The 27,811-nt window shown below is 43.2% G+C and overlaps 1 protein-coding gene across 4 annotated transcripts in view; it reads left to right on the top strand.

Annotated features, from left to right (window-relative positions):
* LOC121292831 (neutral alpha-glucosidase C-like) overlaps nt 1–27,811 on the top strand; it is a 172,260-nt gene that overhangs the window by 126,784 nt on the left and 17,665 nt on the right. For all 4 annotated transcript variants that reach the window (XM_041215287.1, XM_041215285.1, XM_041215284.1 and 1 more), the window contains 7 exons: nt 7,777–7,903; nt 9,993–10,072; nt 13,132–13,275; nt 14,257–14,353; nt 15,797–15,898; nt 21,821–22,064; nt 23,008–23,072. In XM_041215287.1, coding sequence (XP_041071221.1) covers nt 7,777–7,903; nt 9,993–10,072; nt 13,132–13,275; nt 14,257–14,353; nt 15,797–15,898; nt 21,821–22,064; nt 23,008–23,072 — 859 coding nt within the window. The remainder of the gene's footprint in view (nt 1–7,776; nt 7,904–9,992; nt 10,073–13,131; nt 13,276–14,256; nt 14,354–15,796; nt 15,899–21,820; nt 22,065–23,007; nt 23,073–27,811) is intronic.

The following is a 27,811-nucleotide window of genomic DNA, read 5'->3' as shown; positions in this document are numbered from 1 at the left end:
AACCATCTTAATTGAGTTTTGAACTTCCTAATTACCCCCAGTCCATAGGCTGAAGTATGGCCATGGTGTTGGGAGACAAGAACGTCAGTTTAACGTTCTTTGGGCCAGTGATATCAGGTTGCACGGGGTAGTTGTCTATGATGGCAACAATGCTCCTTGACTTTTGTTGATGCATTTTGTCCACTTTCCTGACCCATTCCTCAAAAGTGCTGGATGTCATTCAATGGGTTTTAATTGTCTCATACTGTGTGGGTAGTGTCTTGACTTTTGCAAAGCACTGTGGTTCCTTGGACCTGCCTATCATGAGAAGCGGCAGCTTTTCGTGCCATCCATTTTGATGCAGACCATAGCAGTGATGCATTCCTTGCTCTGCTTCCTGACATTACACATGTCCCCCCCTTAAACATCATAGAGCAGCCTGGCAAAAGACAGTAAAACAGTCCGGTTTCATCCATGTTAAAAATAACACTGTGCATACTCGTTAAAGATGTGGATGAGACCATTTTGGAGCCAAACATCTGTCATTGCTGTTGTACCAGCAGCACTCTCAACACTTAGAAACATAGAAAATAGAAGCAGCAGTGGGACATTTGGCCCTTTGAGCCTGCTCCACCATTCATTATGATCACGGCTGATCCTCTATCTCAACGCCATACTGCTCTCTCCCCATAACCCTTGATATCCTTGGAGTCCAGAAATCTATCTATTTCCTTCTTAAATATATTCAGTGACTTGGCCTACACAACCCTCTAAGTGAAAAATTTTCTCCTTATTTCAGTCTTAAATGGTCTACCCCATATCCTGAGACTGTGACCCCTTGTTCTAGACCCCCAGCCAGAGGAAACATTATCCCTGCATCCAGTCTGTTCAACCCTGTCAGAATTTTATATGTTTCAATGAGATCCCCTCTCATTCTTCTAAACTCCAGTGAATGGAGGCCTTAACGGCCCAATCTCTCCTCACACGACAATCCTGCCATCCCAGGAATCAGTCTGATGAATGTTCACTGCACTCCCTCCATGGCAAGTATATCCTTTCTTAAGTAAGGAGACCAAAATTGCACACAGTACTCCAGGGTCTCACCAAGGCCCTGTACAGCTGCAGTAAGACATCCTTGCCCCTGTACTCAAGTCCTCTTGCAATGAAAGCCAACATGCAATTTGCTGCACCTGCATGCTTGTTTTCAGTGATTGGTGTGCAAGGACACCCAGGTTCCTTTGTATACCATCATTTCCCAATCTATCACCATTTAAATAAATCTCTGCCATCCTGTGTTTCCTACCAAAGTGGATAACTTCACACATATCCACGTTATACTGCATCTGCCATGTATTCGCCCACTCACACAACCCGTCTAAACCGCCTTGAAGCCTCATAACACCCTCTTCACCGCTCACATTCCACCAGGTTCTGTTTTATCAGCACTTGGTTCCCTTGTCCAAATCATTGATATATATTATGAATAGCTGGGGCCCAAGCAAGCACTGATCTCTATGGCACCCCACCACTCACCACCACCTGCCACTCCAAAAAAGACCCATTTATTCTTATCATTTGGAAGATGATGTAGTGCCCTGAACTGCATCGGTTCAGCTATCATCGCTGCAGGTGAACTCCCTGTGTGCTAGCTTCGTCGCCATGGCAACTCTGTTTTCCTGCAGGATTGGGCTGGATATGGGCATGACCTCTGCTTGGTTTGCCTTGAACCACAGAGCTTTTTCGACGTCGGAATAGGCAGCCATTTTCATCATCTTCCTTGCTGGACAGAATGCCTGTTGTTGAATTGTTCAAGATGTTTTCTTTGGCTTTCAGAATGGTGCACAAACTTGATGACAGAATCTCCCATTTTTTTGCAATGGCCATTTTCTGCTTCATGCCATGATTTTCCATTTGGTGTATCAACTTCACCTTCTCTCCGATCAGCAATGCTTTTAACTTTCTGACAGGTTTTACCATATTTACATGCTTTGTACATCGCTTCACAGAGAAATTTGAGCCTGCTTGGGTCTAACCAATCCATTCTGATTGGCTGGTGTGGTCACATGATCCCTTGCCCACTTTCTTGCACTGCAGAAACACCACTTTTGCAAAGGATTTTGGCATTATTTTTCTTGCTGGCACCGAACAAAAGTTTGGCTAACCCAGATTGACCACCACGGAATTTCGGCTAATGTTTGGCAGTGTTCTATAGCTTTTATTACTCTGCCAGTGGGAATGGTTGATAACTTTGACACAAGCAGAATTTCGTGTCATCTGAGTTTGACTCATCGAGAATTTACTGTAAGTGTTCAAGATATTATGGGTTCTATAGGATGCTGAACTGTTTAGCAATTTCTGCCTGCCTCTCCCAAAAGCTGCTGCTTATGCTGGAATCAAATTCCAGCACTGGCGATGCTCTGTTACCTTTCCCAGTGGCCACTCTGAATCCACTCAATGAGTGATCAAGGAGGATATAAGGCCAGGCACCATCCTGCCCTTGCCTAACAGCCACACACTCAATCTTTCTAGCAAAGACTGCTGAATATTGGTCAAAAGTGGAGATACTGAACACTGTGCCTGCGAAAATCCCCACCACTGACCTTACGTTGGAAGGAAGGCCATTGATGAAGCAGCTGACACTAGCCCGAGGAACTCTGCGGTGATGTCTTGGGACTGAGATGATTGGCCTCCAACAACCATAGCCATTTTCTTTTGTGCTAGGTATGACTCTAACCAATGGAGAGTTTTCCCCTGATTCTCATTGACTCCAATTTTGCTCAGGCTCCTTGATGCCACACTCAAGTCAAATGTTGCTTTGGTCAAGGGCAGTGACTGTCATCCCACCAACTCCGTTGTATGTTTGGACCAAGGATTTAGAGAGGTCCGGAACCGTAAGGCCCCTGCAGAACCCAAACTGAGCATCGGTAAACAGGTTGTTGCTGAGAAAATGTCACTTGATAGCACATCGCCGACACCATCCATCACTTTGCTGATAACTGAGCAAGCTCTAATGGGGCAGTAATTGGCTTCATTGGATTTGTCCTGCATATGTGGACAGGACATAATTGGGCAATTTTCTACACAGTCAGGTAAATGGCAGTGTTGTAGTAGAACAGCTTGGTTGAGAGTTAATTCTGGAGCATAAGTCTGCAGTACTACAGTCGGGATATTGTCAGACACATAGCCTTTGCTGTATCCAGAGCTTTCATCTGTTTCTTCATATCTCAATGTCTCTTGCTGAAACAAATTGTATGAAGACCGTTCCCTATGAGGAAATCGAGATGGATCATCCATTCAGCACTTCTGGCTGAGGATGGTTACAAATGCTTCAGCCTTGCTTTACAGTGATATGCCTTGGCTCTGCCATCATTGAGGATAGGGATGTTTTTGGAGCCTGCACCTCTGATTAATTCTTTATTTGCCCATCACTATTCACAACTGGTTGTGGCAGGACTGCAGAGCTTTGTTCTGATCCATTGGTTTTGGGATCACTTAACTCGCTATAGCATGTTCCTTCCATTGTTTAGCATGCATGGAGTCTCGTGTTGATGGTAGTGGTAGAGTGAGGTATATGCTAGTCCCTGAGGTTACAGATTGTGGCAGAATATAATCTTGCTGCTGCTGGTGGCCCACAGTGCCTCACAGATGCTAAGTTTTCAGCTGCTGGACATGTTCTGATCCCATTTAGCATGGTGGTAGTGCCACACAAACATGATGAAGCGTGTCCTCATCTCCAGAAGGATAATGCATTCCTACCAATACTGTCATGGAAAGATGCATCTGTGACAGGTAAATTGATGCGGATGATGTTTTTCCCTCTTTTTGGTTCTCTTATTGCCTGTTGTAGGCCCAGTCTGGCAGATATGTCCTTTAGGACTCAGCCAGCTTGGTCAGTTGTGGTACTACTTAGTTACTTTTAGTGGTGGATATTGAAGTCCCCCAAATAGAGTACATTCTGTGCCCCTGTACCCTCATTGCTTTTTACAACTGGTGTTCAACATGTAGGAATACTGATTCATCAGCTGAGAGAGGGTAGTAGGTGGTTATCAGCTGGAGGTTTCCTTGCCCAACTTTGACCTGATGCCATGAGACTTCATGGACTATGGAGTCAATGTTGAGGTCTCCCAAGGCCACCCTCTCCTGATGTATACCACTGTTCTGCCACCTCTTGTGGGTTTTTGCTGTTGGTGGGACAGAACATACTCAGGCATGGTGATAGAGGTGCCTGGAACATTGGTTGTGAAGCATGATTCGATGAGTATGACTATGTCAGGCTGTTTCTTGACCAGTCTGTGAGACAGCTGTCCAAACTTTGGCTCAAGTCTCCAGATGCTAGTGAGGACTTTGCAAGGTCAACAGGGCAGGGTATGCCTTTGTTGTTTCCAATGTCCAGGACTGGCAGTCCATCTGGTTTTATTCTTATTCAACTTTTCAGTGATGGTTTGATACAACTGAATGATATTCTAGGCCATTTCAGAGGGCAGTTAAGAGTCAACCACATTGCTATGGGTCTGCAGTCACGTGGAGGCCAGACTAGGTGAGGCCTGCAGATTTCCTCTGCTGAAGGACAGCTTAATGTGATCCTCATGCCTTCAAAGCCAGCCTTACCCATATTTGAAACCTTGATTCATGACTCACCCATCTCACCCTCAAATTTAATATCTAATTGAATATGTTATAATCATTGAGATAAAAACAAAAAAACTGCAGATGCTGGAAATCCAAAACAAAAACAGAATTACCTGGAAAAACTCAGCAGGTCTGGCAGCATCGGCGGAGAAGAAAAGAGTTGACGTTTCGAGTCCTCATGACCCTTCGACAGAACGAGTTCTGTCGAAGGGTCATGAGGACTCGAAACGTCAACTCTTTTCTTCTCCGCCGATGCTGCCAGACCTGCTGAGTTTTTCCAGGTAATTCTGTTTATGTTATAATCATTGTTAGCTATGTGTTCCTAGATTGTTGACCAATTTTCTGGCTCATCACTAAATCTAACCTTGCCTGTTTTCTTGTTGGTTAAAGAACACATTGGCCTTCATTTTACTGGAGTGGGGTGACTTTTTTAATTCATTCTTTCATGGAATGTGGGCATCGCAGGCAAGACCAGAATTTGTTGCAATTAAAAGTCAGCCACATTATAGTTATAATTCAACCACATTGCTGTGGGTCTGGATTCACATGGACGCCAGACCAGTAAGGACTGCAGATTTCCTCCGCTGAAGGACATTAATGAATTTGATGGATTTTAATGACATTTTTATGGGTTTGGAGTCACATATAGGGCAGACCAGGTAAGGACGGCAGATTTCCTTTCCTAAAGAGGCATTAGTGAACCAGATGTGTTTTTACAACAATCAATTCATGGTCATCTTTAGACTTTTAATTCCAGATTTTTATTGAATTCAAATTCCACTGCCTGTCATGGTGGGATTCGAACTCAGGTCAAACAATGGATTAATAGTCCATTGACAATGGCACTGCCTCCCTTACTTGTCTTGCAATGTGCCCTGTTAATTAGACTTGGCTATGCTTGTTTAGTTTTCAAACTTTTTTGTCCACAAAGTTGCTGGAAGTGCAAACTAATAATACGGTGAGAGAAATAGGGTATCTGAGACCTTCGTGAAGAATGGGACAAACAAACACTATGTCTACTTAATTAAGGAGATTAAAGGGTTGAAAAATAAATAGACTGCAGGCTGCAAAAGTGGGTTAATTTAATATCAAATCAAATATAGAAAGTAAAATAGAGGGAAATAAAAGTTGGATTAATTGAGAGAAAAAAGAAACAAAGAAAAAGTAAGAATTTAAAAAAAGAAATTTGCCATTTTTGGGACTTAAATTGTTCAGCTTCTCTTAATCTAAGTGAAAATTAAATTTTCTAGCATAACCACTCTTCTCAAATCCCGTATTTACGCATTCTGTTACTTTGTCACTGCTGCCAGGTGGTCCGTAGGTAACTCCCACCAAAATCTTCCATTTTAAAAGAAAATTGTTCCTCAACTCTACCCAACCCAGAGAATTTTTACTGCTTTCTCACTCTTATTGATTTTCCCCTTTTCTCATGCTGTACTATTATACTTCATTAATATTACTGTTTCTCCTTTTCCAGTTCCCTGTCCTTTCTAAAGACGTTATAATCTGGAATATCTATCTCCCAGCTGTGCCCAACTTATAGTCAGGTCATGTAGTGTCAGCCATGGCTCAGCGGGTAGCGCTATTGCCACTGAGTCAGAAGATTGTGAGTTTAAGTCCCATTCCAGAACTTGAGCACAAAAGATCAAGGCTGACACTACAATACAGAACTGAGCAAGCCTTTCAAATGAAATGTTAAACTGAGGCCCTGTCTGCCCTATCAGGTGGACATAAAAGATCCTATAGCACTATTTTGAATAAGAACAAGGGATCCTTGTATCCTGGCCAATATTTATCCCTCAGTTAATGTTAATAAAAAAGATCATCTGGTAATTATTACAATTTTCAGATACCATGCTCCCACAAACAGCAATCTGGTAATTATTACATTGCTGTTTGTAGGAGCATGCTATCCGCAAATTGGCTGCCTAATTCATATAACAGTCACCACAGCTCAAAAGCACTTCATTAGCTGTAAAGCACATTGGGACTTCCTGTGCTTATGAAAATCACATTATAAATTTATTTCTTTATACACTTCAAGCTGGTGTTCTGCTTCTAATTCTCTTTTTTTATTTCTTACGCTTTATTTTTTTATTTGGGCCTTACGCTCTTTTTCCATCCTTTTAACCTATTGCATTTCTTGATTTATGTAAGTCCTGCATTCATTTATGACACCTTTGTTGACCTTAGGATGTCCCAAACACTTCACAGCCAATTAGATACTTTTGAAATGCAATCACTGTTGTAAGAAACAACAGCCAATTGTACACACAGACAGAAGTCAAAATCCTGGAACTTTCTCCCTAACAGCACTGTGGGCCAGAATTTTACAGCCGCTCCCACCCGATGCGATATTACGGTCCGGCCGAACTGAGTGGAGTTTTAAATGGCTCGCTGCATCGGTCGAGGTGAGACACGCCGCTGCGGGGCCGTAAAATTCTGGCAAGGTGTACCTACACCACATGGAATGCAAAGGTTCAAGAAGGCAGCTCACTACCACCTTCTCAAGGGTAATTACAGATGAGCAATAAATGCTGCCCTAGCCAGTGATGCCCACATCCCATGAATGAATAAAAAATAGCTAAATGATCAGATCATTTGTTTTAGTGGTGTTGGTTGAGGAATAAATGTTGGCCTGGAGATTGGGGGAACTCACTTGCTCTTCGGTGAATAGTGCAGTGGACTGTTTTACAACTACCAAAGAGGAAAGATGGAGCCTTGGTTTAAAGCCTCATCCAAAAGTCGACACTCCGACAAGTGTAGCATTCCCTCAGTACAGAATTAGAAATGTCAGCTTCACTTATGTACTTGGGTCTCTGGAATGTGGCTTGAAACCACAGCCTTCCTACTTACAGGACGCTACTAAGCCAAGATTGATACCATATGGAAAAATGACCAGAGCCCAATTTAAGCACGGTCTCAGCAATACCACTCCCCTACTCCCAGCATCATTGGATAGCTTACTAACTCTCATCGTCGAGGGCCACAGATACAGAATAGTTACCTGGTTACGGTTCCAGAAGGCTCCTGGCAACCATTAAGCTTGAGTCAGCACCTTCAGAGGACAGGAAGGGAAATCAGCAGCTATAAAACACACCATTCCATTCCTTCAGATATGCTGATATTTGGCTTACACAAAATCATTACCTTCTCTTACGTCTCCAGCTGGTAGTTATCAGTGACCCTCACATCAAAGTGGATAAGAAATACCCATTCTACTGCGAGGCCAAATCCAAGAACTACTTTGTGATGGATAAAAATGGTGAGGTGTACCGGGGCTCCTGCTGGCCAGGTAAGGCAAAAAATAAACTGCTGTATGATGAACTTTCTTTGGATTTCTTACTTTGTAATGTGCAGTAATAAATTTTAAATAATAGACATCAAATCTGACCAAATCCAGTGCACACACAAAATTTTCTCAGTATTTCACATTGCTTTATTTCCAGTTTCTTGCTGGCCTGCACTCGCGTTCACTTTCCCTCTCTCTTTCTTTCTCTCTCAGCTCTCTCCTCTCTCTCTCCCCTCTCTCCTTGCCCTCTTTCCCCTCTCCTCTCCCCACTCCCCTCTCCCATCTCCTCTCTCCCCTCTCCTCTCTCCTCTCCACCCCCCACCTCCCTCACCCACCAAGTTCTACAGTAGTGGTCCTCTTTCACCTGCAAGCCTAGGTGATGAGCTCTAGCAGAACATTCGACCATGGAGCCAATCACAGCTGATTCTGCTCCTGTTCTTAATCTCCATCTATGTGTACTTTTTTCTGAGAAGTCACTAGATAGTGATGGAGTACAGAAACAGCTGGATAATGTCTTATTGAAGTTGATTTCTTTTTCCCCATCCTTGTCCAAATATAGTTATCCTAATGCTAGTGCTCCTGCTGATGTTCCTGTTGAAATTTACACAGGTGAAGGACTGTATCTGGGATCTACCTGGTCTGTAACATTTAATATAACAGTGGGCAGTGCAGTGCGTCCATGCACTGAAATTTTTTAGATTTTTGTTAGCCAAGGGCATTAAGAATTACGGAACCAAAGGGGATAAATGGAGTGCAGATCAGCCATGATCTAATTGAATGTGAAATAGGCTTGGGGGATTGTATGGCCCACTCCTGTTGCTGTGTTCCTATTAATAAGATATTTAAAAGTATTTGCAGTTTGGCATTCCTGATTAGACCTTCTCCCTGGATAGTGCTGCCTCCTACATCTCTGACTCAAACATGTGAGGTTCAGGTTTTGCTTAACCCGAGCCAGGGTTGCTAAAGCATGAATTAGGTGTCTGCTTTAGCTCAGTGGTGGCATTCTTGCCACTGAGTCAGAAGATTATGGGATCAAGTCTCATTGCAAAGGCTTAAGCATGTAACCTAGGCTCTATGGATGGGAGTTCTCCCAGCCAACATTCATCCTTCAACTGATATCACTAAATCAAATTGCCTGGTTATTTATCTCATTGTTGTTTGTGAGACCTTGCTGTGTGAAAATCCGTTGTAGCCTTTCCATCTTTTACAATAGATACAATAGATTTTTGTAAAAAAAATGAATTAGCTGTGAACTGCTTTGGGATGTGATGTCATGAAAAGTACTTTATAAATGCCATTTCTTTATTTCTTAAATATGTGACTTGCCCCTGGTTCCACTGTATGAATCCTCCAAGCCAAGCTCTGCTCCCAGCACCTTAGGGCCAGAATTTTGCATCCCGAAGTCGGGCAAGTGCCCAGGCCAAACAGGTGTAAGATTGTGCAAGATGACGTTGAGCGAGTGTCCTGATGTCATCGCACACTTGCGTGATATTTTGCTCGGCGGGCGCATGCAAAAGTCGGAAGCGTGCCCGCTGACAATAAATCAGGCAATTAAGCCCATTAACGGTCCAATTGTCAATAATTTTTTGTGGCCTGTCCAACCTTATGATTGGTAGATGGGCCAATCAGCTAGACGGGCTTTACATTTTTACTCAAACCTCATCCAAGGGCAGCATGAAACCTCTGTTCAGATTTAAACTAAAAAGAAATATCTGGGGACGTTTTTTTTAATGAGCTATGCTGTCAGGCACTTGATTGTGCTACATGGACATTTTCTTCAGCATTTTTGTGCTTCATTTTATTTTCTGGCCATCTCAGCTCCCTGAGGCAGCTTCAGGAATTTCAGTGGAAGCGCTCACCGGCACCTGGGTGACGTCGGTGCCTGCCCCCTTCCCGCCCCCACCGGCAGTTCTGAACCTTTCTCTGGGTGCATTTCACACTGGCATAAGATCGCAATGTTAGCCAGGAGCAGGTCTTACGTCCGCTTCCGGCCCTGCCAACCTCGAGTGCACCCCAAGGGTACAATTCAGGCCCAGGTTTTTGCAAAGTGTTAATAAAGAGGAACTTTTTCTATGTTTTTGTGCATCACTAGGTGTGTCAGCATATTTAGATTTCACGAACCCCATTGTCCGCAACTGGTATGCCAACAAGCACAGATTGGACCAGTATGAGGTAATTACCTTAAAGATTCACTGCATTGTTGATAAGGCTTGGACATCACCATGGTTAAAAAATGTAAGGGAAAAGAGGTGAGATTGTGATTATAAGATGCTAAGCTTGTGCTTTTGACTGTAGAAGAGAAAACTAAAGGAGGGAGGTAAGTTGTTTCACAGTTGAGGCCTTGGAACAGAATACATAAGCGTTGGAGACCATGAGGCGAGGCTTGATTTCAACACACTGTGATTGAAGGGAGGAGAAATATGTAGGAAGCTGTTTGAGGAGCTCAGGGGAGAGGATGGGATTCAGAGGAACAGTGTCCATAGAAGTTTGGATTTAAAAAAAGGGGAATGAGAGAAACGCAATGTGAGAGTTGAAAGCTTTGACCTTTTGGTTTACAAGTTATCCGACGTTATTTGATCCATCTGCAGAAAATCAAGCTTTAAAACATTGTCAATTTGATTTTAGATTGTCAGAAAAATAGATAAAGAGATATGGGAACAATGTGAACAATGTGAGCGTGTGGCATTGGGGTATTGCATATGTGGAGGATCAGCACCAACACAGCCTGTTAGATAAAATTGCCTCCTTTGGATTTGAGATTTCTTAATGATTTCTGTATATAAAAACACCTGGAAGAATGACATTTACATAATGCACAAGTGGTATGATTTTTTGTAAGATGAATTACAACATCATAACATGTTTGTCAGCAACTTTGCAGTGAAAATTATGCCCCTTAAGTATATTCCATGGATGGTACATAAACCCAGGGATTGCTTGAGGGTCATGTGCTTGTGTCAGCTATCTGTTGTGTGGAAAGTTCTGTGATCTTATCTGGGCTGCTAGGAGAGGCAGAGAGCAGTGACACAAAGAGCAAGAACCAGGGAGGCACAAAGTAGGTAAAAAAAGAGAGCACAGATCAGAGATGCAAAGAGCAGAAAGCAAGGGACTGAAGACTGGAGAGGTATAAGGCAGAGAGCAAGAAATTGGAAACCAGAGAGGCACACAGCAGAAAGCAAAAGTATGGGGACTGAAGAGGTAGAAAGCAAGAGATTGGGGACCAGCAGAGAGCAAGTGAGTGAGCAATGGAGAGACTTAGAGCAGAGAGCAAGAAAATAGAATAGAGATGTAAAAAGCAAGAGAATGGGGTTTGGGGAGGTACAGAGCGAGGAGACATGTGCGAAACAAGAGGCGCAAGTCACCCTATTTAGTTTTTCCTGCATCCGTTTTCATCACCAAGTACTCCCAGTTTGATTATACCACTCAGATGCAGAGGAACGCTTCCTCTACTTTGTGCCAACAATGTATCTCAGCATGTCTCAGAAGAGCACCCATTATTGTACCTCTGTAAGATTCTTCCATTTTTTACATTAATCATCCAGTGGCTTCTCTCATGAAGATTAGCAATTAATGCTAAAAAGGGGCTATTTTGTGCCGTGAGACTATTTCAACTGGTTTCACAAAGAGAAAATTCAAAACGATATGGGGAAATCACATGGAAAGGGGACGATATGGATACCCCTTTTAGAGAGCTGGTATGGGCACAATGAGTAGAAAGGGAAAGGACAGGGACATGGGACTATATGTGTAGTTCTCCAGAAAGTTGGCACAAGTGTGCTAGGTCAAGTGATGTTATTTTGAGTATTTGAAATGATATTTCATGATCATTGTAATCTACAAAATTAATGCAGTTCTACTAAATGTTTATCCTGACTGGAAAAATAGGTGCTTCACCACAGCTTGCACGAATAAATTAGAGATGGAGTCAATGCAATGAGCAGAATGTAATGCTCCATCCTGTGGCGAGTTTGATGGTGGGGGAGCATTTAATCAGGCAGGAGGGTGGTCACTGCCTTCCATCTCTGCCTCAATTAAATCTGTGGCAGAAGGCTCGCACACATCCTCCCTGCTTTGCCACCAGTTGAGATCCTTAAGTGGACAATTAATGTCCACTTAAGGGCCTCATCCCATCGCTGCTGGTATATTCACACGGTGACAGGCGGGGATCTCACCATTTGCGAAGCCTGAAAAGCAAACCCTGTCAGGATAACTTGCAGCTTCCAGAGTTGGGGTGAGGGGGTTGGTGCACGTTCCTTCATTCAAAGGCAGCCAATGTCTGATTGTGGGACTCTGTCCTTGCTGCTGATCTCTCTCCCCACCTACCTCTCCTCCATGACCCCCCATCCCATGAACCCCCTCCTGCCATCACTCAACTATGATTTGGGCCCCTTGCAGATCCTGGACCTCTGATGGATGCATTACTGGCAGCAGCCACTGCCTCCCAGTGGCGCTGCAGAGCAATGAAGAGCTGCCAGCCTCTGATTGGCCAGCAGCTCTAGGCAGCTGGAATTTCTGCTTGAGGCGACCTCGATCCCAGGAAAGGCCAGCCACTACTCAGTAATGCGGTGGATCTTCCAGAAAAGAGGTGATGCTGCGCTGTCCATGGCTATCCAGCTGGTGGGCAACACCCCCATCGCCTACATTAAATTCTGCCCAGTGATTTCTTCCACACTATTGAAAAATGACTTAGTTTGGGATCAGAGCTAAATTTGCTGGCCTCACCAAGGCTATTCCAATTGTGGGCTATTCCAATAGAATCCAACACACTTGAACCAGGGAAAATGAAAATCAGTCAGGGTATTGCACTTGGTCACTATCCAGTGACCTGTGCTTGAGCGTACGTGTGTGTGGATGTAAAATAGGGCTGAATTGAGCTCCTGTATGGTGCCTCACCCATGGTGAAATAGGCTATGTGAGCAGAGTGAAATTGGTCTTCGGCCATAGTGCCAAAAAAGATGTAATGGGCCGTCAGCTCATTTTACACCCTGTTTGATTTTCTTTTCCATAGACTTCAGTTGGATAGCATGTAAAACTGGCTGCTGATTCGCAATCACCCATTTTGCCAAAAACAAATTTCACCCCATTACGACTAGGCTAATACGTGAAAAGTGGACACTTGGGCGGGCTATTGGCCATTTGGGCGAAATATATGAGGGGGCAACCAGTGAACAAAGAGGAGAAAAAGTAAGAGAGAGCAGCATGTTACTCTTTGGAACATTTCTATGTTGCAGGATTCCACGGATATTCTCTTTATGTGGAATGACATGAACGAGCCAACCGTGTTCGATGGACCTGAACTCACCATGCACAAGCAGGCACTGCACATCGGTGGATGGGAGCACCGGGAAGTGCACAACCTGTATGGCTTTTATCAGGTAAACTCTATCGCAAACAGTCGGTGTACTAGTTGCTGTCTGGACATTGTTAGATTCTGCTGGTATCATGGATGTGATGGTGTAGAAATAGTATTTTACACACGTGCAAAATGGATTAATTATGCATTGAATCTTTTTCTTACTGAAAATTCATTTTTATGAATTTTGTGCTTGTTGAAGTGAGGGATGTTAAGGCTGAAAAATTGAATAGTTTTAGCTGAGATATAGCACAGAAAGTTACAGAGGAAAGCTTCCTCTAGTCGGTGCTAACTCAGTCTCATTGAACAATGTTACCAATTAATACCAATTTGAAGCAATTGTTTGCTGTGAGCTGCGTACAGAATTATAATTTTAACTACAGTGTCCCACAATGTTGAACCATAACATCAAAAGCACACCCGATAGTTCCATCTACAAAATACATGGAACTTGCAGAATGCTCATTAGCATGCTATTTTTTTCTTGTACATGAACAGGCTACTGGCTCGTGCGGTGAATGCCGATTTGCTGGATTCTTCAAGTGAGAGCTGGACCTGTTTCTGGCTTGGGCGAAGATCATTTATAAAAGATAGACACTGCATTAGTCAGAGTTCTCCTGGATCACCTCAATCACCTAAGGAGGTAAAGGAGGAATTTCTCAGATTTTTCCTCCAAATTAACCGACATATTCACTACTCCCTGGAGATGACATGGTCCCAGGTGGAGAGTGTTTCCATTGTGGTGCAGAAGGTATCACAGTTGTGTGGGACAGGCCTGATGAATTGCCATTGTTCATATTTTAGAATACTAGAGCACGTGAGCCCTGGAATGCTCATTCTAGTAAACTGGTGAATTCCTCTAAATGGCAGATCAGAGCCAGATGGATAATCCTCCGCTGTCACCATTGGATTCCCTGAGCTTATAGCAGTTTTAAAACTTTTGTGATATAAAAAGCAAAAACAAAAGCGAGCTGATGTTATATTTTTGTATGTTTTGCACTAGCAATGGGCAACAGCTGAAGGTCTGATCCGTCGATCTGGAGGAATAGAGAGGCCATTTGTCTTGACTCGTTCTTTCTTTGCTGGATCGCAGAGATATGGTTAGTGATCAGGAGTTGACAGGCCTGAGGTTGTGTTTGTGCTGTAACATACAGTAGTGTCATGATACAAAGAGAAAATTATTTAAAACGTCATGGACCAGGGTCATCCAGTGTACATGTAGTGAATCTCTGCAGGATTTCTCCCAACGTTATGGCTGATAATCCAGCAGATCCTCATGGAAGTTCATCCCCGCTGTGTCCAAATGTACCATTGTGTTCAAGTTCCACTTTAGTTGAGATTTTATTTTGGGTGTATGATGATCCTGTCTGGCCTTTTCCAATATGTAGGAAGAACAATATTAACTGGAAAAACCTCCATTAAGACACAAATATCTGAATCTTAACTGAACCTGAGATTAGAAATACCCATTTTGCAGTGGAAAGGATAGCAGAATCCTAGCAATTTAGAGTAGGTAAGCAGTTTTAACTGCCTAGCCACCTGCTTTTTTTCCTACCATGTAGATATGTTGCTCTATCTGAGATCACTTGTGCCATCTAAAACTTTTGCTGTAGCAAGAAAACCTCCTTGGAGGTTCAGCTTGAGCATTGGGGCCAGGCTGGCATAAATGTTGTGCAATCCTTCTGGCTTTCAAGATCCACCAAAATCCTCCTCTTTCTCAGTTAAGCTGAGGTTGGATGCCTCTCTCCCCAGGACATTTCAGGAGAAAGTTTCTCAAAGTCCTCAGGAGGTTTGATGGAACCTGATGGGTCATTGGCTTGACCCAGTGGACCTGATGGCTTCTTCTTGATCCATGCTTTCACCTGTGACTAAAACTGAGCAATTGCAGTAATCTAATAGCGCTGTGATTGAGAAGAGCAAATTTGGAGGCAGAAATGGGGAACAAAGTGAGAGAGGCAAACTGGAGCCTGAAGATACAGATCTCAGTCCTGAGCCCAGTTTAAATGATCTGATTCTACTGACTGTCACAGTGTGCAGTCACTTTATAAATCTATGGTGATTACACCAGTTACCGATCCTTCTTCCTGTTGAAGCTACAGTGAAATTTCTGATCATACCCCTATCCAAACTTCAGTCATTTCTATACAAGGCAGAAGTTGGGGTGCTACAGTTAGCCTCAGTGCCTCAGGGTGGCAGAGGGCAAGAATCACCAAGCTTTCTGTTACTGAATACTTTCTACCAACACCTGGCAAACACGTGTGTGTGGATGTTGGGTGTGGGCAGGATCTGACTGAGTTGTGATGTTTACTATGGTGAAAAAGCTTCCCAGTACTCACGATCAAAGTTCACATGTAAAGAATGGCCTCTTTGGTAAGCTATCAGAGGATGTCTGGCCTGTGGCAGTGAACACCAGCAAGAGTCAGCTCTCCAGAAGAGGAAAAAATTGAGAAGTGTTTTAAAAAAAGAACTGCATCACTAAAAATACAATGTTGTATGACTTATTTACTGTTCTGTGTGCTTTCTCATTCACTTCTATTTATTAGGAGCAGTATGGACAGGAGACAATGTAGCTGAATGGAGTTACCTTAAAATCTCAATCCCAATGCTACTTAATCTCAGTATAACTGGCATCTCATTCTGTGGAGGTAAGAGTCAACACAAGAGCAGGAGTCGAGCCTGTTGTGCCATTCAGTATGATCATGGTTGATCTTGGGCTTCAACTGTACTTTTCCACCTGCTCCCCGTAAGCGTTTATTCTCTTTCGGACCAAAGATCTGTCTATCCCAGCCTTAAATATGGTCAGCATGGAGCATCCACAACTCTCTGAGATAGAGAATTCCAAGGATTCAAAACCTTTTGAGTGAAGAAATTTCTTCTCATCCCAGTCCTAAATGATTGATCCCTTATCCTCTGACTGTGCCTCATGTTCTAGATTCCCCAACCAGTGGAAACAGCCTCTGTGTCTACCCTGTCAGGCCCCTTCAGAGTCTTGTATGTTTTAATGAGACTACCTCTTGTTCTTCTAAACTCCAGAGAATATAGGCCCAATTTACTCAGCCTCACATCATAGGACAACCGCTCATCCCAGGGACCAATCTAGTGAACCTTGCCTCCAATGTAAGCATGCCCTTTCTTAAATATGGAGACAACAACTGCATGCAGTACTCTAGGTCTGGTCACAATTGTAGCAAGACTTTTTTATTCCTGTACTCCAAATCTCCTTGGAATAAAGGAAATTTGCATAAAAATGCTATTTCACACCTGCCAACTTTCTGTGTCCCTTGTATGAATACACCCAAGTCTCTCTGAACATCAACATTTACAAGTTTCACACCTTTTTAAAAAAAAAAACTCTTCATTTCTGTTCTTACGACCAAAGAGAAAAACCTCACACTTCCACACATTATATTCCATTTTCCACCTTGTTGTCCACTCATTTAATCTCTGTGTATCTCTTTGCAACCTCTCCGTGTCATTCTCACAACTTACATTTCCATCTAGCTTTGTATCATCAGCAAACTTAGATACATTACTCTTTGTCTAAGTCAACTCCATGAATCCTTATCTTATCTATTAATGTTTTGTGTGGCATCTTATGAAATGCCATTTGGAAATCCAGGTATACTGCATCTACTGGTTCCCCTTTATCTACCTGACTAGTTACAAGCTCAAAAAACTCTAATAAGTTTGTCAAACATGATTTCCCTCTTGTAAAACCATGTAGGCCTTGATTGTTCATTCTATGATTTTCTAAGTGCATTGTTGGGACTTACTTAGTAATAGATGCCAGCACTTTACTGATGGCTGATGCCAGGCTGATTGGCCTGTAGCTCCCTGCTTTCTCTCTCTCTTCTTTCTTGAAGAGCGGTGTTACATTTGCTAACTTCCAATCTGCTGGGAGCATAACAGAATCTAGGGAATTTTGGTAAATTAAAGCCAGTGCATCCACTAACTATGCAGCTACCTCTTTTACAACCCCAGGATATCAGCCATCACATCCTGGGGATTTCTGGGGTTTTAGTTTCTTGAGTTTCTCCAGTCTTCTTTCTCTGCTGATATGATTTCTTTAATACCTTCACTCTTTTCAGCACCTAGGCTACCCTCTATTTCTGGCATGTGACTTATGTCTTCTACTGTGAAGACACAAGATATTTGTTCAATGTCTCTACCATTTCCTCAATTCCCATGATTATCTCAATGTCTCTGCTTCTTAGGGACTAACTTTATTTTAGATAGTCTCTTTTTATATGTTTAAAAAAGCTCTTACAATCTGTTTTTATGTTCCTGGCTAATTTGCTCTCATTCTATATGTTCCCTTTTTATCAATCTTTTGATAGCCCTTTGCTAGTTTCTAAAACACTCCCAATCGCCAGAATTGCTACCATTCTTTTCAATCTTGTAAGGTGAGGTGAGAGTGGCTGCCCATGACATCAATACAACATTTGATCAAGTGTAGCGTCAAGGATCCCTGGTAAAATTGATGTCAATAGGAATCAGGGAAAAACTTTCCACTGGCTGGAGTCATATCTAGCACAAAGAAAGATGGTTGTGGTTTTTGGAGTTCAATCATCTCAGTCCCAGGATATTGCTGCAAGAGTTCCTCAGGCTAGTGTCCTTGGCTCAACCATCTTCAACTGCTTCATCAATGACCTTTGCTTCATCATAAGGTCAGAAGTGGGAATGTTCACTGATGATTGTACAATGTTCAGTAGCATTCACAAGTCCTCAGATACTGAAGCAGTCTGTGTCCATAGCAGCAAGACCTGGAGGACATTCAGGCTTGGACAGATAAATGGCAAATATCATTTACACCACACAAGTGCCGGGCAATGGCATTTCTCCAACAAGAACATCTAACCATCTCCCCTTGACAATCAATGGCATAACCATCATTGAATTCCCCACTATACCCCCCACTCCCACTATCCTTGAGGTTATCATTGACCAGAAACTGAACTGGACCAGCCATGTAAATACTGTGGCTACAAGAGCAGATGGGAGGCTGGGAATTCTGAGGTGAGCAACTCACCTCCTGATTCCCCAAATGCTGTCCACCATCTACAAGCCAGAAATCCGGAGTGTGATTGAATGCTCTCCACTTGGCAGCACTGAACTATATACAAGATGCACTGCAGAAACTTACCAAAGCTGCTTCGACAGCAACTTCCAAACCCTCAACCTCTAACACCTGGAAGAATAAGGGCAGCAGGCACATGGGAACACCACCACCTGCAAGTTCCCCTCCAAGCCACACATCATCCTGACTTGGAAATATATCGCTGTACCTTCACTTTCACTTGATCAAAATCCTGGAAATCACTTCCTAACAGTACTGTGGCCGTATTTGGACCAAATGGACTGCAGCGATCCAAGAAGGTGGCTCACCACCACCTTCTCAAGGGCAATTAAGGATGGGCACCAATTGCTAGCTTGCCAGCGGTGCCCTCGTCCCATGAAAGGATTTTAAAAAGCCTCTTATTTTAATACAATACTATCCTGAACTTCCTGATCAAGCTATGGATGGATCTTTCTTGCTGAATTTTTGTTAATCAATGGAATGTATACTTACTAGACATGTTGAATTGTTTCTTTTCCCCCTGTTTATTTACAGCTATACCCGTAGTCTATTTAGCCAATGAATTTTAATCAGTTCTCCCCTCATACCTATGAAATGGCTTTAAGTTTTAAGATTTTTGTTTATGATTGGAGTATGTTACTTTCAAACTTAACATGGAATTACCTTGCAATTTGGTCACTATTTCCCAGCGGATCTTTTATTATGAGATTACTAATTAACCATTTTTCAATACACAATATTAGATCTAAATTAGTTTTACCCCCTAGTTAGTTTCATAATGTATTGCTCCAGGAAACATAGAAAATAGGAGCAGGAGTAGGTCATTCGGTCCTTTGAGCCTGCTCCACCATTCAATATGATTATGGCTGATCATCTGTCTCAACGCTGTACTCCTGCACTCTCCCCATACCCCTTGATGCTTTCAGAGTCTAGAAATCTCTCTATTTCCTTAAATATATTCAGTGACTTGGCCTCCACAGTCTTCTGTGGTAGAGAATTCCATTGTTTCACCACCCTTTGAGTGAAGAAGTTTCTCCTCATCTCAGTGCTAAATGGTCTACCCCGCATCCTCATACTGTGACCCCTTGTTCTAGACCCCCATCCAGAGGAAATATCATCCCTGCATCCAGTCTGCCCATCCCTGTCAGAATGTTATATGTTTCAATAAGACTGTCACAAAAACATTCTACAAACTCATCTTCTACATTACCCTTGCCAACTTCATTCGTCTACTCTATATGAAGATTAAAGTACCCCATAATTCTTACATTTCCTTTGTTACCCGTTCCAATTATTCCTTTTTTAATGTTCTTCCAATAGTAAGACTACTGTTATGGAGCCCATAAACTACTCCCACCAGTGTTTTCTGACTCTTGCTATTCCTAACTCCACACCTTTGATCCTACTTCATGATTTTCTGAGCCAAGATCCTTCCTCACTATTGTCCTTATGTGATCCTTTACTACCATGGCTACCTCTCCTCATTTGCCATTTTGTCTATCTTTTCAAAGTGATATGTACCCTGGAATATTTATTTCCCAACCTTGACCAGCATGCAACCATATACCTGTAATACTGATAGGACCTAAATCATTTCTCTCTATTTATGCAACTTGTTCATTTGTCTTATTGCAGATGTTTCATGGATTCAGAAAAAAGCACCTTGTATTTAATTTTGTTACTACTATTCCCTGCATGGACCTTACCAGCTGATATACAATTACTGTTAAATACTCTGACCCTTCCCATCCTGCTCTGCTTGTTTTTACCTGTAGCAGTAAAAACAACCACACTGTTCTGTTGCCATGGCTTTTCTCTTTGGATCTCTAAATCTCCTTCCTGCAGTTTAATTTGGACCCTAACTCCTCAAACTCTCTCAGTAAAACATCATTTCTAGCTCTGCCTATATGTCGTTGGTTCCTATGTGTACTATGACAACTGGATCCTTCCTCTTCCACTCCAAATTTGACTCCAGCCATGAGGAGATGTCCTTAACCCTGGCACTGGGCAGGCAACACAACCTTTGGAGCTCCCAGTTGTGGCTACAGAGAACAGTTTCTATCCCCTTGTCTCCTATCACTACCACATTCCTTTTTGGTCCCCCCACTTGAATGGTATCTTTTTTTTATTCATTCATGGGATGTGAGTGTCACTGGCCGGGCCATCCTTCGCTCAGAGGGCATTTAAGAATCAACCACATTACTGTGGGTCTGGTGTCACATGTAGGCCAGACCAGGTAAGGATGGCAGATTTCCTTCCCTAAAGGACATTAGTGAACCAGGAGGGTTTTTACAACAATCAACAATGGTTTCATGGTCATCATTAGATTTTCAATTCCAGGTTTTTTATTGAATTCAAATTTTACTATCTGCCATGCCGGGATTCGAACTTGGGCCCCGAGAGCATTACCCTGGGTCTCTGGAATACTAGTCCAGCGACAATATGTGCTTATTGCATTGCAGCTGAATAATTGATTATTACCCAGGCAATTCTACCTTCTGAAATTTACAGGACAATGTTTTAGATGATAAATTTTGTTCCATGAACCCATTACTCCTTTGCGAGTGGAGGAGGATCATTACATATTCAGTTAGATCTGTTTCTATATAATGGCCAGGATTTTCGCCTCGGCTATTTGGGGGTGGGGCCTGCTCACCGAGGGGAAAATGACGCAGGATGACGTCGGGAGGAATCCATGACGTCATTCTGGGCCATTTAAATCTTAAGGAAGGCGGGCGGACAGCAAAATCAGCTGTCCGCCGGCCGACCTATCAATGGCCAATTAAGGCCATAGACTAGACAGATAGTTAAATGCCCTGCCCGGCCAACCTTAAGGCTGGCAGGCAGGCCAGGAGCCCCAGCGGCCTGTAAATTATAAATGAAACTTCATCCACTGGCGGGATGAAGTTTCATTACCGTTTTGTAAAAATGTAATAAATTTTATGAGTTTGTTATCAACATGTCCCATCTCGTGTGACATTGTCACATGAAGAGGACATGTTAATAATTTTAAAATGTCTGTATTTTTTGACTTTACTTACCTTTCATTAAACTCCCTGAGACAGGACTTTGCCTCAGGGAGCAGTGTGCTCTTTCGCGTGCATGTGCAAAAGAGTGCACTTTGACAGTTGGGGATTCCCTCCCCCCCCCCGGAACAGGAAGTGCATAGCACTTCCTGTTGGGCAGGCCTTAATTGGCCTGCGCTCTCAAAATGGCGGTGGGCCCCATTTCGGCAGCGGGGTTCAGCTGCCCGCCCGCCAGCCAAGGGCTAAATTCTGCCCAATGTCCATTGTCATGAGTCCTCTCCACAAGACCCAACATGACAGTGCTGTGGCAGGGATTTCAAAATCTTCTGCCTCCGGGCTTTTCAAGGAATTGTGTCAGTTCAAAATTCCTCTGAAAGGTGAGAATATTCCAAGAAGTAGGATTGTACACCCCTGTCCTCTGTTCTGCCTTCTGCCCTTTCCAAAATGTTGTTCTTTTTCTTCAGCTGATGTTGGTGGGTTTGTGCAGAATCCTGAGCCAGAGCTCCTTGTTCGCTGGTACCAGGCTGCTGCATACCAACCTTTCTTCAGGAACCATTCCCACACAGAGACAGAGCGGCGAGAGCCATGGTTGTTTGGAGAGGACAACACTAGGATTATCCGGGAAACAATTCGAGAGCGATATGCCCTGCTGCCATTCTGGTACACACTCTTCTACATGGCCCATATCAAGGCAGAGCCAATCATCAGGTAAACAGCAACCCCACATTTCCAATAAATGTTGGGTGTTCATTGGTACATTGTGATCTGCAGAGTGCTTAATTATGTGAATTACAAGGCATGAGGTTCAGATCAGTTTAAGTGATAAGTTAGCTACTTGTGCCCCAGAATGCTGAAAAAAACCAGAAAATGTTGGAAAAACTCAGCAGGTCTAACAGCATCTTTGGAGAGAAAAGAAACAGTTAATGTTTCGAGTACATATGACCCTTCTTCAGAGCGTCATAGGTACTAAAAACGTTAACTCTGTTTTCTGCTCCCCACAGATGCTTTTAGACCTGCTGAATTTTTCTAGAGCTTTCTGTTTTTTTTTCAGATTTCCAGCATTTGCAGTATTTTGCTTTTACCCCAGAATGGTGGGGTTGTTTGATGAACTAATACTTAAATCTCCCCTCCACCTTTCACCTAAAGGTGTTAACATTGTTGTGGACCATTCCTTGGGTGCCAGCAGCCCTCTGGTATCTCATCCAGGCAGTCATTCTTCTTTGCTTTTGTATAGACCTTATCCACAGCCCAATAAACTCAGTTACCTAGGAATCTTTCACTGAATACATGGATGTGTGCCCCTTTCAACATATCGCTCAATCTTCTAATTTAATGCTTTACATGGTGCTTCTGTAAATTATTTTGGCCGTGAATTATAATAGAATAAACTACACCAGAAGTGCTGGAAATTGACAGTGCATGACTTAACTACATTGCTTGTGGGATATGATATTTGTGTCCTGAGTGGAGATTCTTTGCTGGCTTATGTATATGGATTTTGTTCTCCACTTATGTTATCTGACACTAACATCAAATGTTTACAAGTTAAGTATAAAATCTCCTGTAACCCAATTTTTCTTTCAACACAGTGAGTTACTGGGGGTGTTCCCTTATGATTCCAATAAGTGACTGTTGGCATTTTCCTTCACAGGCCTTTATGGGTGGAGTTTCCTGAGGAAGTCAACACATTTGCAGTCGATGATGAGTACATGATAGGTACAGTATATAACAACGTGTAAGGACACCAACGACTCGCCCTTTTATTAATTGCAACCATATTCTGTGACTTGGCTAGGTCGTAAACAATGAGGAAGACAGTAATCGGCTTTGGGAGTGGACATACCAGTGAAACAGGCAAGCACATTGCTGATGAAAATTAATGCAGAACAGTGTGAAGTGACGTACTCCGGAAGAAAGAATGAGAACCAGTAAAATAAATTAAGTGGTACATTTTTAATGAGGTTCAGGAACAGGGAGACCTGGGGGTTCACATACACAAATCTTTGAAGGTGGCAGGACAAGTTAATAAAGCTGTTAAATACAAACAGAGCCCATGGATTTATAGGTAAAGGCATAGAACACAAAAGGAAATGTATTATAATAAACCATCATAAAAATTATTGGTTTGGTCCCAGCTTATTGTGTCCTGTTCTGGGAAGCACACTTTAGGAAGGATGTGAAGGCTTTGGTGGGAAGGAGAATTACAAGAATGGGACTAGGGTTGAATGATCTGAGTTATGTGGAGAGACCAGAGTAGCTGGGATTATTCTCTTTAGAGCAGAGCTGGGAGTACGAGTTAGAGGTTAGAGACACCCTGACGCGTAAAGGAGGGTGACAAATTTCTGAATAGTTTATTCCAGGAAGGGGAGAATGGGACAGGGGGTCACCTGGATGGTAGGTGTTATGACCACAGCCAGTGTTAATTGCTGCGCAAACCAAATCCCAGAGGGAAACTTGGCTTACGGGCCATAACCTTTTTTCTGTATTCTGATAATAAGAAGGTGACTGTGATCTCAGCAGTAAGAGGCCCAGTAACACTTTTGGATTTTTAAAAATTAAAAGTAAAAGTTTTATTAACAAGAGAAAAAAAGAAAACTTAAGCACATTACAGTTACACAATTACGGTTAGTCTTACAAAACATTCCCTGGAACCTCTCTCATTGGTCAAACTCAAAAATCAACACCTTCTAGGCAACAGTCCCTTATAGATGTTTAAATATGAAAAATCCAGTAATATCACAAGAGACAAACTGCTGTAGCTTCAATAAAGGTGTACCACATGACCTTTACCCTCTTCCACCTTATGGTATGGAATCCACTTTAGAATAAAACTGCTTCTCAATAGCAAGACTTCTCGGTTGCTCCAGCTATCTCCAGCAGGTCAAACATGGGCAAGGAAACCTCCTGCTGATTACCATGTACCGCCCTCCCTGAGCTGATGAATCAGTACTCCTCCATGTTGAACATCACTTGGAGGAAGCACTGAGGGTGGCAAGGGCACAGAATGTACTCTGGGTGGGGGACTTAAATGTCCATCACCAAGAGTGGCTCGGTAGCACCACTACTGACTGAGCTGGCCGAGTCTTAAATGACATAGCTGCTAGACTGGGTCTGTGGCAGGTGGTGAGGGAACCAACAAGAAGGAAAAACATACTTAACCTCATCCTCACCACCCTGCCTGCCGCAGATGTATCTGTCCATGGAAATATTGGTAGGAGTGACCACTGTACTGTGGAGACGAAGTCCCGCCTTCAAATTGAGGATACCCTCCATCGTGTTGTGTGGCACTATCACTGTGCTAAATGGGATAGATTTCAAACAGATCTAGCAACTCAAGACTGGGCATCCATGAGGCGCTGTGGGCCATCAGCAGCAGCAGAATTGTACTCGAACACAATCTGTAACCTCATGGCCCGGCATATCCCCCACCCTATTATTACCATCAATCCAGGGGATCAACCCTGGTTCAATGAAGAGTGCAGGAGGGCATGTCAGGAGCAGCACCAGCCATACCTAAAAATGAATTGTCAACCTGGGGAAGCTAATAACATAGCTTGCGTGCCAAACAGCATAAGCAGCAAGTGATAGACAGAACTAAGCGATCCCACAACCAAAGGATCAGAGCTAAGCTCTGCAGTCCTGCCACATCAGGTCATAAATGGTGGTGGCAATTAAATAAGTCACTGGAGGAGGAGGCCCCACAAATATCCCCATCCTCAATGATGGAGGAGCCCAGCATAGCAGTGCAAAAGATAAGGCTGAAGCATTTGCAACAATCTTCAGCCAAAAGTTCTGAGTGGATGATCCATCTCGGCCTCCTCAGGAGCTCCCCAGAATCACAGATGCCAGTCTTCAGCCAATTCAATTCACTCCACGTGATATCAAGAAACAGCTGAAGGCACTGGATACTGCAAAGGCTATGGGGCCCTGACAATATTCCGGCAATAGTACTGAAGACTTGCACTCCAGAACTTGCTGCGCCCCTAGCCAAGCTGTTCCAATACAGCTACAACACTGGCATCTACCCGGCTATGTGGAAAATTGTCCAGGTTTGTCTTGTACATAAAAAGCAGGACAAATCTGACCCGGCCAATTACCGCCCCATCAGTCTACTCTTGACCAGCAGTAAAGTAATGGAAGGGGACATTAACAGTGCTATCAAGCAACACTTGCTTAGCAATAACCTGCTCACTGATGCCCAGTTTGGGTTCCGCCAGGGCTACTCAACTCCTGATCTCATTACAGCCTTGGTTCAAACATGGACAAAAGAGCTGAATTTCCGAAGTGAGGTGAGAGTGACCGCCCTTGCTATCAAGGCCGCATTTGACCGAGTGTGGCATCAAGGAGCCCTAGCAAAACTGGAGTCAATGGGAATCAGGGGGAAAACTCTCCGCTGGTTGAAGTCATACCTAGCACAAAGGAAGATGGCTGTGGTTGTCGGAAGTCAGTCCTCAGCTCCAGGACATCACTGCAGGAGCTCCTCAGGATAGTGTCCTAGGCCCAACCATCTTCAGCTGCTTCTTCAATGGGACCTTCCTTCCATCATAAGGTCAGAAGTGGGGATGTTCACCGATGATTGCACAATGTTCAGCACCATTTGCGACTTCTCAGATACTGAAGTGGTCCATCTCCAAATGCAACAAGACCTGGACAATATCCGGGCTTGGGCTGACACGTAACAAGTGGCAAGTAACATCCACGCGACACAAGTGTCAGGCAATGACCATCTCCAACAAGAGAGAATCCAACCATTGCCCCTTGATGTTCAATGGCATTACCACCACTGAAACCCCCAATATCAACATCCTGGGGGTTATCATTCACCAGAAACTGAACTGGACCAGCCATATAAATACTGTGGCTACAAGAGCAGGTCAGAGGCTAGGAATCATGTGACGTGTAACTCACCTCCTGACTCCTCAAAGCCTGTTGACCATCTGCAAGGCACAAGCCAGGAATGTGATCAATACTTTCCACTTGCCTGGATGAGTGCAGCTCGTACAACACTGAAGAAGCTTGACGCCATCCAGGACAAAGCAGTTCGCTTGATTGGCACCACATCCACAAACATTCACTCCCTCCACCAGTGTGCACTATCTACAAGATGCACTGCAGGAATTCTCCAAGGCTCCTTCAATTGTGGAGGCAGTTCAGAGGAAGTCTCACAAACCTCAGAGAAAAAATTTCTCTTCATCTCTGTCCTATAAGGGTGACCCCTAATTTTAAAACACTGCACCCCTAGCCTTAGACTCACCCACAAGAGGGAAACACTCTTTCCACGTCCACCTTGTCAAGACCATTCAGGATCTTATATCCTTCAAATAAAGTCACTTCTCACTCTTCTAAACTCCAGTGGAAGCAAGCCCAGCCTGTCCAACGTATCCTCAAGGCAGCCCATTCTTTCCAGGTATCAATCTAGTAAACCTCCTCTGAACTGCCTCCAATGCATTTACATCCTTTCTTAAATAAGGGCACCAAAACGGCGCATAGTATTTGAGATGTGGTCTCACCAATGCTTTGTATAACTGAAGCATAACATCCTTACTTTTATGTTCAATTCATTTTGTACTAAAGGAATAGCATTCCATTAGCCTTCTTGATTTTGTGCTGTACCTGCGCTCTAACATTTTGTGACTCGTACTAGAGCACCTTGATCCTTCTGTACCTCGGAATGCTGCAGCTGTTCTTCGTTTAAGTGATATTCTGCTTTTTTATTCTTCCTGCCAAAGTGAACAACTTCACATTTTCCCACATGATACTCCATCTGCCAGATTTTTGCCCACTCACTCAACTTATCTATATCCATCTGCAAACCCCTTATGTCTTCTTCACAAGACATTTTCCTACCTATCTTTGTGTTGTCTGCAAATTTAGCTACCATGCCTTCGCTCCCTCATCTAAGTTATTGATGTAAATTGTGAAAAATTGAGGCTCCAGCACAGGTCCCTGCGAGATTCCACTGATCACATCCTGCCAATCAGACAAAGACCCATTTATGCATACTCTCTGTTTACTGCCAGCCAGCCAATCATCTGTCCAAGCTAATATGTTGCCCCCTACACCATGGGTAATAGCAGCAAAATCAATAGTAAGTTTCAAAAAGAAATTGGTTATATACTTGAAAAGGAGAAATCTGCAGGACTGTGATGAAAGGGTCTGGGTGTGTGCCAAATTGGATAACAGTTTGTGCTCAGATTTGTGCCCATAATTGCCCCATATTGAACTCTTGATTGTAACCGTGCCATCAGGATAGGAACAAAGTAAGAACTTCCTCACAAAGCTACAAAGTTAGTGAGTATCTGAACTCTGGTTTCTTGTAGGTTTTATTGCTGGTTTATAAAGGTCTATTGGCTGAGAATGGACCACTTGTCTTCTCTAGACCAAGCCAAAGTATGAGTTTCAGAGCGACCTGAAGAGAGGGAAAGCAAAAGAATAGAAAATACCCAATATAAAAC

Source organism: Carcharodon carcharias, chromosome 20, assembly GCF_017639515.1.
Source record: "Carcharodon carcharias isolate sCarCar2 chromosome 20, sCarCar2.pri, whole genome shotgun sequence".
Lineage (NCBI taxonomy): Eukaryota > Metazoa > Chordata > Chondrichthyes > Lamniformes > Lamnidae > Carcharodon > Carcharodon carcharias.
Note: the sequence above shows the minus strand (reverse complement) of the source record. Positions and strands in the feature narration are given on the sequence as shown.